The 12,266-nt window shown below is 34.7% G+C and overlaps 1 protein-coding gene across 2 annotated transcripts in view; it reads left to right on the top strand.

The window, feature by feature from the left end:
* shank2b (SH3 and multiple ankyrin repeat domains 2b) overlaps positions 1–12,266 on the top strand; it is a 128,924-nt gene that overhangs the window by 37,543 nt on the left and 79,115 nt on the right. For both annotated transcript variants that reach the window (XM_067436154.1, XM_067436153.1), the window contains exons 6-9: positions 544–695; positions 2,846–3,013; positions 3,584–3,700; positions 6,952–7,029. In XM_067436154.1, coding sequence (XP_067292255.1) covers positions 544–695; positions 2,846–3,013; positions 3,584–3,700; positions 6,952–7,029 — 515 coding nt within the window. The remainder of the gene's footprint in view (positions 1–543; positions 696–2,845; positions 3,014–3,583; positions 3,701–6,951; positions 7,030–12,266) is intronic.

Below are 12,266 nucleotides of genomic sequence, written 5' to 3'. Positions count from 1 at the left end.
CTAACATGCTGATTTAGTTAGTGTTCAAGAAATATTTATTATTATTATCAATGTTGAAAACTGTTGTGCTGCTTAATATTTTTGTGAAAGCAAAATATATTTTCAAGGATCTATGAATAATAGAAGGCTACATGAACTCTTTTGTAACATTATAATTGTCTATTCTGTCTTCATTTTGTATCTGTCATGTGTCCTTGCTGATTAAGTGTTAATTATTTAATTAATTAATAAAAAAATAATAAAAGTATTAAATTCGTACTGACCCCAAACATGGAAGTTTATTTACATTTTTATTTAACTTTATATTTACATTGTCTAAAGTCACAAATAGTCACAATCATAATCTCACAATGTTTGTATATCATATCATTTTTACTTTGTTTCTCACTACTGTGTATACCAGTATATAATCCAGTATATTGTACATGTCTAATTATTGTTTTGATGAAACATGTAAATCCCTTGATTAATGTCTTGCTTGTATTAAAAGAGGTTTACATTATGCATGATAATAAACTTGTTTTTTGCACTTCTGGTCTGCAGAGACACCACTAACCCTCGCGGCCCACCTGGACAATATGATGGAGATTATCGTTACATTGAAAAACGACGGGGCTCATTTAGATTTCCGCTCTCGAGATGGGATGACTGCCCTGCACAAAGCTGCCAGGGCAAAGAACCAGATAGCTCTTAAGGTAATAAATGACCTCATCCTGAGCGGCGGCATGAGTTTATGGCTGTGTTAGAGTGATCTTCAGCTTTGTTTGTCATTTAGTTTTTTTTTAAAAGAATGACTTCTGCTGATCTAAAACAGAGCAGTACAGTGATGTCTTATGGTGTCAGTGACCCTGCTGAGTTTACACAGGGTACATTTATTACCATGACAGTTTACTTTCATTCAAAGCACACTCTGTATTGTTTTTTGTTGTTGTTTGTTTTTAAGGAATCAGTAATTGTTTTTTTTTTTTCCTTCTCTTGACAACAATTGGAAATAATACTGCTGATGTACTACAGTTTTCTGCCCTGAATATTGTAAAACACAATTTCCTCTCTGCCGTTGTGCTTGCAATATATTGCTTGCAGGCCGATTATTTAAAAAGGATCTTAGATTATGTCTCTTTATAGTGTTACAGCCATAGATTAACTATTTTCATTACTGGAGAGGCTGGGTTTCGTTATGTTAGTAGGAAAAAAAAGAGCTTGTAGTCATTTAGTTAGGAACTCAAATGTACTTTTAGTCATGCAGTTATAAAACTGCTTGGTTATATAAAATTTTATAAAAACCTAGACATTGTCATGCCAATTTTAAAAATCCAGCACATTTGTTTACATGCATATGTATTATTTTACATACATATTTATATTACATGTTTACTTAAAGGAATAGTTCACGCCAAATTAAAATGTTGTCCTCATTTATTCTCTAACCCTGAAGTTGTTCCAAAGCTGTATGAGTTTTTTTCTTCTGCTGAACACAAAAGAAGATATTTTTGAAGAATGCTGGCAACCAAACAGTTGACGGTAGCCATTGACTTCCATAGTAGGAAAACAGTCAATTTTTAACAAATGTCATCCTAGACCCCAAAACCAACAAATACATTGTATGGGTCCAAATTTTATATTTTTCTTTCATGCCAAACATCATTATGATATTAAGTTAAGATAATGTTCCATGAAGATATTTTTTAAATTTCTCACCATAAATATTTAAACATTTCATTTAATATTAGTAATATGCCTTGCTAAGGACTTTAAAGGCGATTTTCTCAATATTTAGATTTTTTTTGCACCCTCAGTTTCCAGATTTTCAAATAGTTGTATCTCAGCCAATATCGTCCTATCCTAACAAACCATACATCAATGGAAAGTTTATTTATTCAGCTTTTATATGATGTATACATCTCAATTTCAAAAAATTTAAATTGATTATGAATATTATCATTATGACAGGTTTTGTGGTCCAGGGTTACAAATAGTCAATGGCTACCATCAGCTGGTTACCAACATTCTTCAAAATATCTTATTTTGTGTTTTTAATGACATAATTTTTACTTTTGGGTGAACTATCACTTTAAATTCGTAGGTTTTACAAGTTCAGATTTGTTATGTTTGGCTAAAAAGATGTTAAGTGTCTGTTTAATGATCGATTATAATAGTTCAAGGTGCTTGTTCTGATGCACATTGCGGTTCAATCGTTTAAGTAAGTATTTATTCATTTATTTAAAGAAATTGTTACTTTTTTTCAGCAAGGATGCATTAAATTAGCTCAAATGTGACGGTAAAGAGATTTATACTGTTGATCTTTTAACCTTTTTTATTCACCAATTTAGCATATTACAATCATTTCAGAAGGATCATGTGACACTGAAGAGTGGAGTAATGATGCTGAAAATACATTAAAATAGAAAAGTTATTTTAAATTGTAATAATATATGACAAATATTTGTGTTTTTACAGTATTTTTTTATTAAATAAATACAGCCGTCAAAAAAACCCGTAACTTTTTAATGTTAGTGTAAATTAATTGAACTCAAATATATTATTTAACATCACTAAATTAACCTAAATAAGTTACAACAAAAGTAAAGGGTTAGTTTGCACAAATTGTATTTTTAATTTGGCTTGCCACGCGTGAGTTTTTTATTTTTTTGAAAGGTCTTTGCACACTCTCTTGAATCCGTCACTAGAAACTACCTTGAGCTGTGATGTGAAGGGCAGCAGACAAGAAAAAGTAGTTCATTTCACACTTTAAGACCTTTCTCCGCTAAAACATCTCCATTAAACTGTAATTGATGTATTCTCCCTGTCTAGCTGAAACCTAATCCTACGTCTCTTTCTTTTGTAGACTATGCTGGATTTGGGAGCATCTCCAGACTACAAGGACAGTCAGGGTTTGACTCCCCTCTACCATACAGTGACCGTAGGTGGAGACCCCAGCTGCTGCGAGGTCCTACTGCGTGCCCATGCCAGCGTCGCCTGCCATGATGAGAACGGCTGGCACGAGATACACCAGGTGGAGTTATCTTTCACATTATGAGTAGTTAGCTGATGACATTTAACAATGAAAAGAATCTTAAAGCTTTGTTGGTTAAAAATGTTGAGTGTGGCTGCGTGGGGTAATGTATGCTTTGTGGAGTTAAGTGGTGGAAGTTATAAAAGAGCTGCAGTTTTATATGACAGCAGCTTTGTTTAATTAATAGACAGGTTAGGAGATCAAACTAGTTTAACGTGAGCAAATCATCAGGTCTTTCTGTTGTGACGGCGTACTGACATCTAGTGTTTTGACAGGAGGACTGCAGGATGCCAGTCATATTATTTCTGTGGTGTTTTTGATCAAACTCTGCTGGGAAAATGGAAAGGCAGCATGTAGGGTTTACTTTCAGACACTTGATGTAATATGAGAAGACCGCGTACTGAAGGCTTAATGATGTTTTTATGTTTCAAAAGACTTGGATCTGTCGTAGGCGACTGTATGAATTTTTAAGGTTCACAAAAGATTTTCTTCCAGCAGGATCTGTTACAAGATTCTTATTTTGCTCACAAAAATGATGTGTAAAACTAGTGGTTCTCATTTGTTTGTTAGGCTTGTCGATACGGCCACGTCCAGCACCTGGAGCACCTCTTGTTCTACGGAGCGGACATGAGTGTGGAAAATGCATCTGGAAATACTGCTCTCCATATTTGCGCCTTGTACAAACAGGTATGTACTCAATGCTATACCGTTAGTGATTTGAAGTCAACTCTGTTTAACCAGTCAATAAACAGAGGTTATTGGCGTCATACAACAGAATACACTGTCAATAGGAGAATATGAAGGAAAAAAAAATCAATAACAATTCGGGGGGGAAAAAATCAATTGCACCCCAGGGCCAGAGAGCTGAGATTGAGTGCAGCAGGGAAACTTTCTAGGAGAATCTTTGGGTCTGAACTGTTAAAAATAAAGGTCGCAGAATGAGTTTTACATCCAGATGTCATAGATGAAGCTCTAACTTTGAAGTTCTGTTTCATATACTGTACTGTAGTTCATATACATATCGTACTGATTGGATAGGCAATTTGAATGTGTTTCTCCCGAAATTAACAATTATGCACTGTAGATGATGATAACTTCAAACTCTTTGCAATTTTTCTCTGAGAAACTCCTTTCTGATATTACTCCAATATTTTTCGGTGCAGCATTGGGGGAATTAGTGATCCTCTGCCCATCTTGACTTCTGAGAGACACTGCCACTCTGAGAGGCTCTTTTTATATCCAATCATGTTGCCAATTGACCTAATAAGTTTCAGATTGGTCCACCAGCTTTTCCTTATATGTACATTTAACTTTTCCGGCCTCTTATCGCTACCTGTCCCAACTTTTTTGGAATGTGTAGCTCTCATGAAATCCAAAATGAGCCAATATTTGGCATGAAATTTCAAAATGTCTCACTTTCAACATTTGATATGTTATCTATATTATATTGTGGATAAAATATAAGTTTATGAGGTTTGCCAGTTATTGCATTCCTTTTTTATTCACAATTTGTGCAGTGTCCCAACTTTTTTGGAATGGGGTTTGTATATTTAAAGCTGTAAAACTAATGTAATTTTAGTATTCTGCACTATTTCAAGGTCACTAATCAAATCAAAAATTTGGCATTGAACAAAGAAAACCTACCAAAAAAAAATAAAATAAATCATGTTATCTTTTTAATTAAAATGTAACTGAACTATTTTTATACTTGTTTTTATATATATTTATATATAATATAGCTAAATATTTAAAATATTTAAGCAAATATTTCTTAAATACATACATGTGTGTGTATTCAAATATATATATATATATATATATATATATATATATATATATATATATATATATATATATATAGTAATTAAACACAGTACACACGCACAAACATTGTGTAAACACAAACTTTTATTTTGGAAGCGATTTATCAATATGACAGCACTAAAATATATATATATTTATTATATATACTGTACATATAATGAAAATGCATATACTATTTTGTTTTTATTTTAACATTTTTATTTTATAATAACTGTTATATCTAAAAAATATATGCATCTTATCTTTGTCTCATTTGTCTCATGGGAAGGTTTAGGGTGGAAATGATGCCATGTTCATTTGTATAAATGCCAGTGACTGTTTGCCACTAATTACACTGTTCAGTATTCACCATTGTCTCCCATTCTATCCATGATAAACCTCAAACTGAACTGGAATGCTCATGACTATTAGCACCAGCATTCAGTGTTTATGAATGGACAACGGCCCATTACGTTCACGACACTAAGCAGCCAGGCAGATAATCACCTTATGTTTTCTCTGTGGGAGATCTAGTCTGCTCCGTCAGCTCGGGGTCACAGCATGGGCACCATTGTCTGCTGAAACTGCTAACGCTAGCTCTCTATATAACATCATATTCCTGCTGTGTCATAGGTCATATTGATCCAACATCCGTGTCTTAAGACCCATTCTCACCAAAGACGATAACTACAATGATAAGGATAAATATAGTATTAAAAATCGTTCTAAATTTTGAAGAATAGCAGTCCACACCACATCTATAATAATAACAGCACAGAGAAACAATCGTTGGAATAACTTTCACAAAGATTTTTTTGTTCAAGCTGATGCATGATAAAAACATTGACAGCCAATCAGATTCGATCCTGCTTTAAAGAGCTCAAAGTGCTTTTAAAGTGGTGGACAACAAAATTGCAGTGCACGCTTATTATAAAAATAACGTTATTGTGTGTTTGTGTGGATGCTACTATAGTTATCATTATAGTTATCGTTCTTGGAGTAAACAGGTCTTAATATATATATATATAATATATATATATATATATATATATATATATATATATATATATATATATATATATATATATATATATATATATATATATATATATATATATAAAAAAAGACCTGTTTATATAGAATTCAGTATGCTGTACTGTTCTTAAACATTACAAACAACGAAATCGAACGAAAACTTCTTTCTCTCAGTCTCGTTTTCATTTACCATCAGAATAAATATGCCATTAAATGCAGTTGAAACTAAATCGCACCACCCCAGGTGTTATGGCTTGAAAATGTAGTTTATTTTAAGGTGCGAAAATGGCCCCTGCCGATGGCAAGTGTCATTTATTGATTTGTGGGGGCTATTGAGTTCACTGGTGGTCACATATGATGTATTTCTGTTTATCCTGAGCCGTTATATGAAGTGATCGGCCACAAAGAGGCGAAACCTTTGGCGAAAGATGCTTAATTTGTCTCGCTCGCCGGTTTCTCAATTGTTTGCGATTAAACCCTATTGTGCCGATCCGTCACCATGTCAACAAGGAACCTGTAACCGGTGCCAAATGCAGGCCAGGGATATTTTCATGTGCGGGGAATAGAAGCAGCATCCTCACATGTGATTATGTCTCATATACAAGGGCTGGCAGCAGCTGTGAAACTAGTATTAGAAGGAAGGTAGGAGGAAAAGGCAATGGAGGTGTGCGTGTATGTGTGCATTTGTGTGTGTGTCGGTTTAGTGGTGAGGCATTCCGTGGGTGGGCTGTTGAATCCAGCTGGATATAGTGGGCTGGAGAGCTACAGAGCCCTGGATATCTCTCTCTCTCTCTCACTCCCTCTCTCTCTGTCTTTCTGCTTTTGGTTCTCACATACACATTCACACATGCACATAGGCATTGCTGCAGAGACCCCCCTCTCCTTTCTCTTTGGGTGTAGACTTTGCTGTAGCATCACACTTGAATTGGACTTCAAAAAGCTGAGGGAGAAGTCTGTCACTTTTGGATCTGGGTGAGATGGGGTACCTCTTGACGAGTCTAACTGGGCTCTTAGAAGGTCAAGAAACACAGATAGTAGAGCATTTTCTAGAGTCGGATCGTATTGAATTAATTTCTCTATCATCTGCTTTTCTTCTGAAGGAAAAGTGTGCCAGGGTTCTTCTGGTTCGTGGAGCCAGCAAGGACGTCAAGAACTACCGAGGACAAACACCCTTTCAGGTACGAGAACGTGTTGGCTACTTTTAACAAGTAAGTGAGATTTTTTTTTTAAATAAGCTTGAGCATGGAAGTTTGCTATATTTTGTTGGATTACTGTTGGAACAAATGATGGGCGTAAAATGAACTTCTGTTTGCTGTTCTGTCGTGCAGTTCTTAATTAATTAGACAGAATGTCACATGAAAGAGCAGGCATTATGTAAGACAGCTCAGAGAACAATGAGCGAACATGAGGGAAATTAATCATTTTACTATGATTGTTTGCATGGGCTTGGTATCTTCTGATAATTAGGAGTTAGATTTTGGAGAGGGGAAATAAAGAACGTCAAATCAGTTCTTGTATTTTTCTTAAATGTTTTAGCTGAAGTAAGCCAGTGGAGTCTTTTCTCTGTAAAAATCTTCAGTTCTCGTGTTTGTTTACTTGGGAGTTTATTTTTCAAATGTCAGATTGTGGCATTCAATAGTTTGTCTGACAGCAATGGACATGATCCAAGTCTGTGGCCATGGGCTGATGACAGTGTTGCATTTACTGTTCAGTAGCCTTCAATAATGCTGTGACTGCTACAGTATGCCTGTAAACATTAGTGATTTATTATATTTTACAAAGTCATTTTTGCACCAGTTATTAGAAATATAGTTAAAACTGAACTAAAGTAATTCTGTGGCAATTATTAGTGAGTATTATTAGAAATACGTGTTGAATCTGAAGTCATTTTGTTGCATTATTTGTATTTGTAGAAATATAGTAATATTTGAAGCAATATTTGTGTGGCAATAGTCATTAGTGAATAAGCACAATAGTACTTCTTAACAATTCTTAACAATCCATTTAAAATATGAATACATTTTTGTGGCAAGCGTTATTAGTGCTTATTATAGAAATACGTGTTAAATCCGAAGTAATTTTGTGGCGTTACCATGTATTCGTACAAAATATATTTGTATGAAGTAATATTTGCAGCAATAGGTATTAGTGCTTATTAGAAATGCGTGTTAAATCTGAAGTAATTTTGCAGTAGTAGTGTGTATTATGAGAAATATAGGTAGTGTATGAAGTAATATTTGTGGTTAAAACTTTTAGCACTTTTAGCAACTTTTTGAATGTAGTTAAAACTTAAGTTTTTTTTTTTTTTTTTCAGCAATAGTTATTACACTGTAAAAAAAATTCTGGTCTCCAATTGAAAATTGTCTAGTGACTGATCACATCAAAAATTTTCAGTCGGCCAAATTGAATTTCTGTTAATTGATGCAATTTAATTAACATAAATTCTGTTTGGTCAATTAGAAAAAAATGATGTGATCAGTCACTAGACAATTCTCAATTGGAGACCTGCATTTTTTTTTTACAGTGTAGTGCTTATTAAAAAAATGTGTTAAATCTGAAGTAATTTTGCAGCAGTAGTGTGTATTATTAGAAATATAGGTATGAGGTTGTATTTGTGGCAATAGTTATGTGTTTTTGAATAATGTAGTTCAAACTGAAGTAATTTTTGTGCCAGTTGTTATTAGTACTTATTAGAAATATAGTTCAAACTGAAGTAATATTTGCACCAATACTCATTAGTGCATATTGTCACAGACATTGGCATGCATTGACCAAAAAAGTGCACTCTCTGATGTTCTCACAGAAACGTATTAACTTACACAAGCAGAAGGAATTTCTCATACATATTTATGAATTAAGCAGAAAATTTTGGTAGAGTGGGGGAAAACACCCCCTTAAGTACGTGAATGTTTTCTGTGAAACAAAAGTTAAACGTGTTTAGAATAGTTTTCAGTGACAATGACATAAATTATAAACAAATTATGAAAAATGTACAAAGCTTTCATGTTATTGGATTTTGAACAAAAATGTAATTTGTACCAACGGGGGTGTTTTGCCCTCAATTTAAGATTGAACATTGGTCTGGGGAGTCAGCTCTGTATTTTCTACTGCACAAGAGGCATGATCAGTGAGCATTATTCAAATGACTCCGTATGCAATTGGATAGTCCTTCAACCAATCAGACCACAAGAGTGATCAACGGGCAACGACCCATCGTTTCTCTATCCGTCATCATTTTAAACCTGCCAATAGCACACCAGGTAGTCTGACAAGCCAGACCAACATCAAGATGTTTGGTCTGGAAACTCCCCATTGACAGGGCTCAATCCGAGGGGCGGGATAAACGGTTGTCTTTCAAACTCCCTCTGCACTGCGTGCATGCAATTGGATACACTGTGAAAAATTATTTAGAAAAAAAGTTACCTGGTTGCCTTAATTTTGAGTTCATTGAAATTAAAATTTTGAGTTAATACAATGAAATTTTTTGGAGATTCGACAACCTTTATTAAAATATTATAAACATATTGGGTAATTGTGTGTTTTATTTGTGATGATGCAGTGAAACATGCCAAATAGTGTTATTTTCATGATTTATCAATTTTTTTATGTGGTTCAAATACAATAATATTTTGAGTTTCAATTTATTAAACAAATTTCCTCCATTGTATCAACTCAAATTTTTAATTTCAATAAACTCAAAATTTTAAGGAAACCAGGTTACTTACTTTTTAAAGTTAAACCAACAAAAAACAATATATATATATTTTTTTACAGTGTAGCGCTACAACCAACCAGAACAACAAAGGTGAAGCGGAGCTAGTTGGCAGATTAAACTTTCGCCGTATCCGGTCGGCAAAACTCAGAACACATCTTCACTTTTTAAGAATGACTTCAGTGCCGTTCTTTTCTCAGAGAAAAACTAAACTCAAAGTCTTCCAGAGTCATGGTCAAAGCTGATTTCAAAGACCGCCGTTCGCTAGTTTCTGTGTTTACTAGTAGCACACAAGCGCAACTCTGCCGTCATTATGTTAAGCCCCCCCCACCGACTCTATACACGATGTGATTGGCTTGACCAGAATTCGTTTTTTACAGCTCAAAAGTGTATTGAGAGTTGCTAGACGATACATGCGGCAGATTAAATTTGCTGCCGCTAGGGTGCGTCTAGATTTCTAGGCTACGCACCAGGTGGATAAGCCAGTCTCTGATTGCTGCAAAAGTGTATTAGAAGCAGTAGAAATGATTATACAGGTGTCCAGACTGAGTTGCAGGGCGAAATCAAATCGCCGGCAGATCAGGCTGGGTTTATCTAGTTTTGCTAAACAGGTATAATTAGTCCCAACAATTAGCTTTATAAATTTACACCAAAATCAGTGTACAAGCAGTTTTTGCTTAAAATGAAAAAGACAAGTTAAAACAATAGTAGATAAATATGATAATTTATTAATGAACCATGCTGAAATTCAACTTATTTTAATAAATGTTGTTAGCTGATGCTAACTGGCTAGCTAACTTGAGGTAATTTTTTTAATATAAATTTCGAATATTTTTATGATAATATATGAACAATTTACACAGAAACATCAGCTTGTGATTTATGATGGCCAGTGACTGTTTTTAAACAGGTTTCTCAAACTCCATCTTCAATTGGTTGGATAGCCCCCGCCCATTCAAAGCAGATAGCCATGCCCTATACTCACATCATTGGTTGAATCCTTAAACCAACAGCAATGATTTGATTGCACCACAGAGACACAGTGTTTGCACTTTTCACGATAATAAAACTATGACGGATGTGTTTACACCTCGAATAAAAGTATTTCAAGATTGATACAGGAAAAAGCATGACACATGAGCTTATAATCCTATATTATAATAATATTTATCTTTTAAGTACCTTCTTCTAATTACATTTTTTGATTATTTTGAGTTCAGTTGCTATTAAAATAACATAATCCTAACCCATAATCGCCACCCCTCATATCACTATCATAATGGATTATTAAAGCTTCAAAGCAAATGCTGATAGCAAAATACCATGTACAGTAAACCCGCCAACATCAATACTGTACTAGACCACCCACATAATGAAAGCTTAACCCTTTGAAAAGCAACCTCCTTGACAGAAATAACCATATCTTTGTGCTCTATTACATTTGGTCTTTATTCATAGTTTGATTTCACAGTGCACAGACCTGTTCACCCAGCAAAAGCCTTTTAGTTTTCACAATGTAGCATTTGTGGCATGTTTATAGATGATGGCTAAAGTTTAAACACCTTCTGTACGATATCCAGAGTGGAAAAATACTTGGTTTGTACAGTACTCGAATATATGTTGTTGTTTGTGCTTCAAGGAAAACTGGCTTTTATTAGAAAGATGGCACATATCGCAACAGTAATCCAATGGCAGACCTCCAAAAACATTAAAATAGAGCTGAGATCATTAGTTTTGCAGTCGGCTCTACAGTCAAACGCATTAAGTCAAACATTAGCAACACTTGCTGCTACATTTAGTGTTCATGGCTGGCCTCATTGCGCTAGTTGTGCTCGGTTTACAACCTCTAAAGCTTTGAACTGACCCTGCTCACTCCAAACCTGACGTAGGAGTGAAGTGTTTATGTAATGTACATATCAGCGCTCTCCTGATGCATTGTTTAATGCGCTGTATTATTCATCTCATGCTGCTAAAATCATATTTCACGCCTCGGCGATTGCTCGATTACAACTCATTTAAGCAGCTCATGAAACTTCAGGCTCTCCTCTGGAACGTTCCGATCCGCCTGGTTAAACAGAACTTCTCCCCGGCAAAATCGAAAGTGCGCAGAGCAAATTGTATTACTCTGAGAATGATGATACTGGGTCAACTGCAAACCGAAAAGCTGCAGCTCTTACTTAATAATGTGTGCGTTCATATGACAGAACTGTTTGTGTGAATCGTATTGAACTGATGAACTAATTTCCTAACCTATTTGTTTCAATTTTAGGCCTTTACCGTGTTGATCAACTTAGCTTGCTGTTGAATTTTTCTTCTTAACTCATCTAGCATTAGCTCTACGCTGTAGCCTAGCACCGTATCTCATTCGAAAAGGAATGCAGCTCTTCTCAAACTCATTACGTAAATCTTAGCAACTAATTTAGTGTAATGTGAATGAAGTCTGTTTTTTAAATACAGTACTCCAAAACCCACAAGCGTAATGTGTTACTCTGCCTTGGTGCACCGTTTCAAACCCGGTTTTGTTCTCACGACCAGACTTGATGACCAGACTGATGAGTAAATTATAGATCTTATAATAGACCACGTAACTAGCTTTTTAAAGGGTGGTAAAATTAAAGCCATTAAATAGAAATGAACATCTGCTGAATGGGAAGTCGTGCTATTGAACACTTTTTTTGTTTCATTGCTATGAAGGCTCTTTTA

Source organism: Pseudorasbora parva, chromosome 25 (assembly GCF_024679245.1).
Source record: "Pseudorasbora parva isolate DD20220531a chromosome 25, ASM2467924v1, whole genome shotgun sequence".
NCBI classification, from domain to species: Eukaryota; Metazoa; Chordata; class Actinopteri; order Cypriniformes; family Gobionidae; genus Pseudorasbora; species Pseudorasbora parva.
This window is presented reverse-complemented; position numbering and strand designations above follow the sequence as displayed.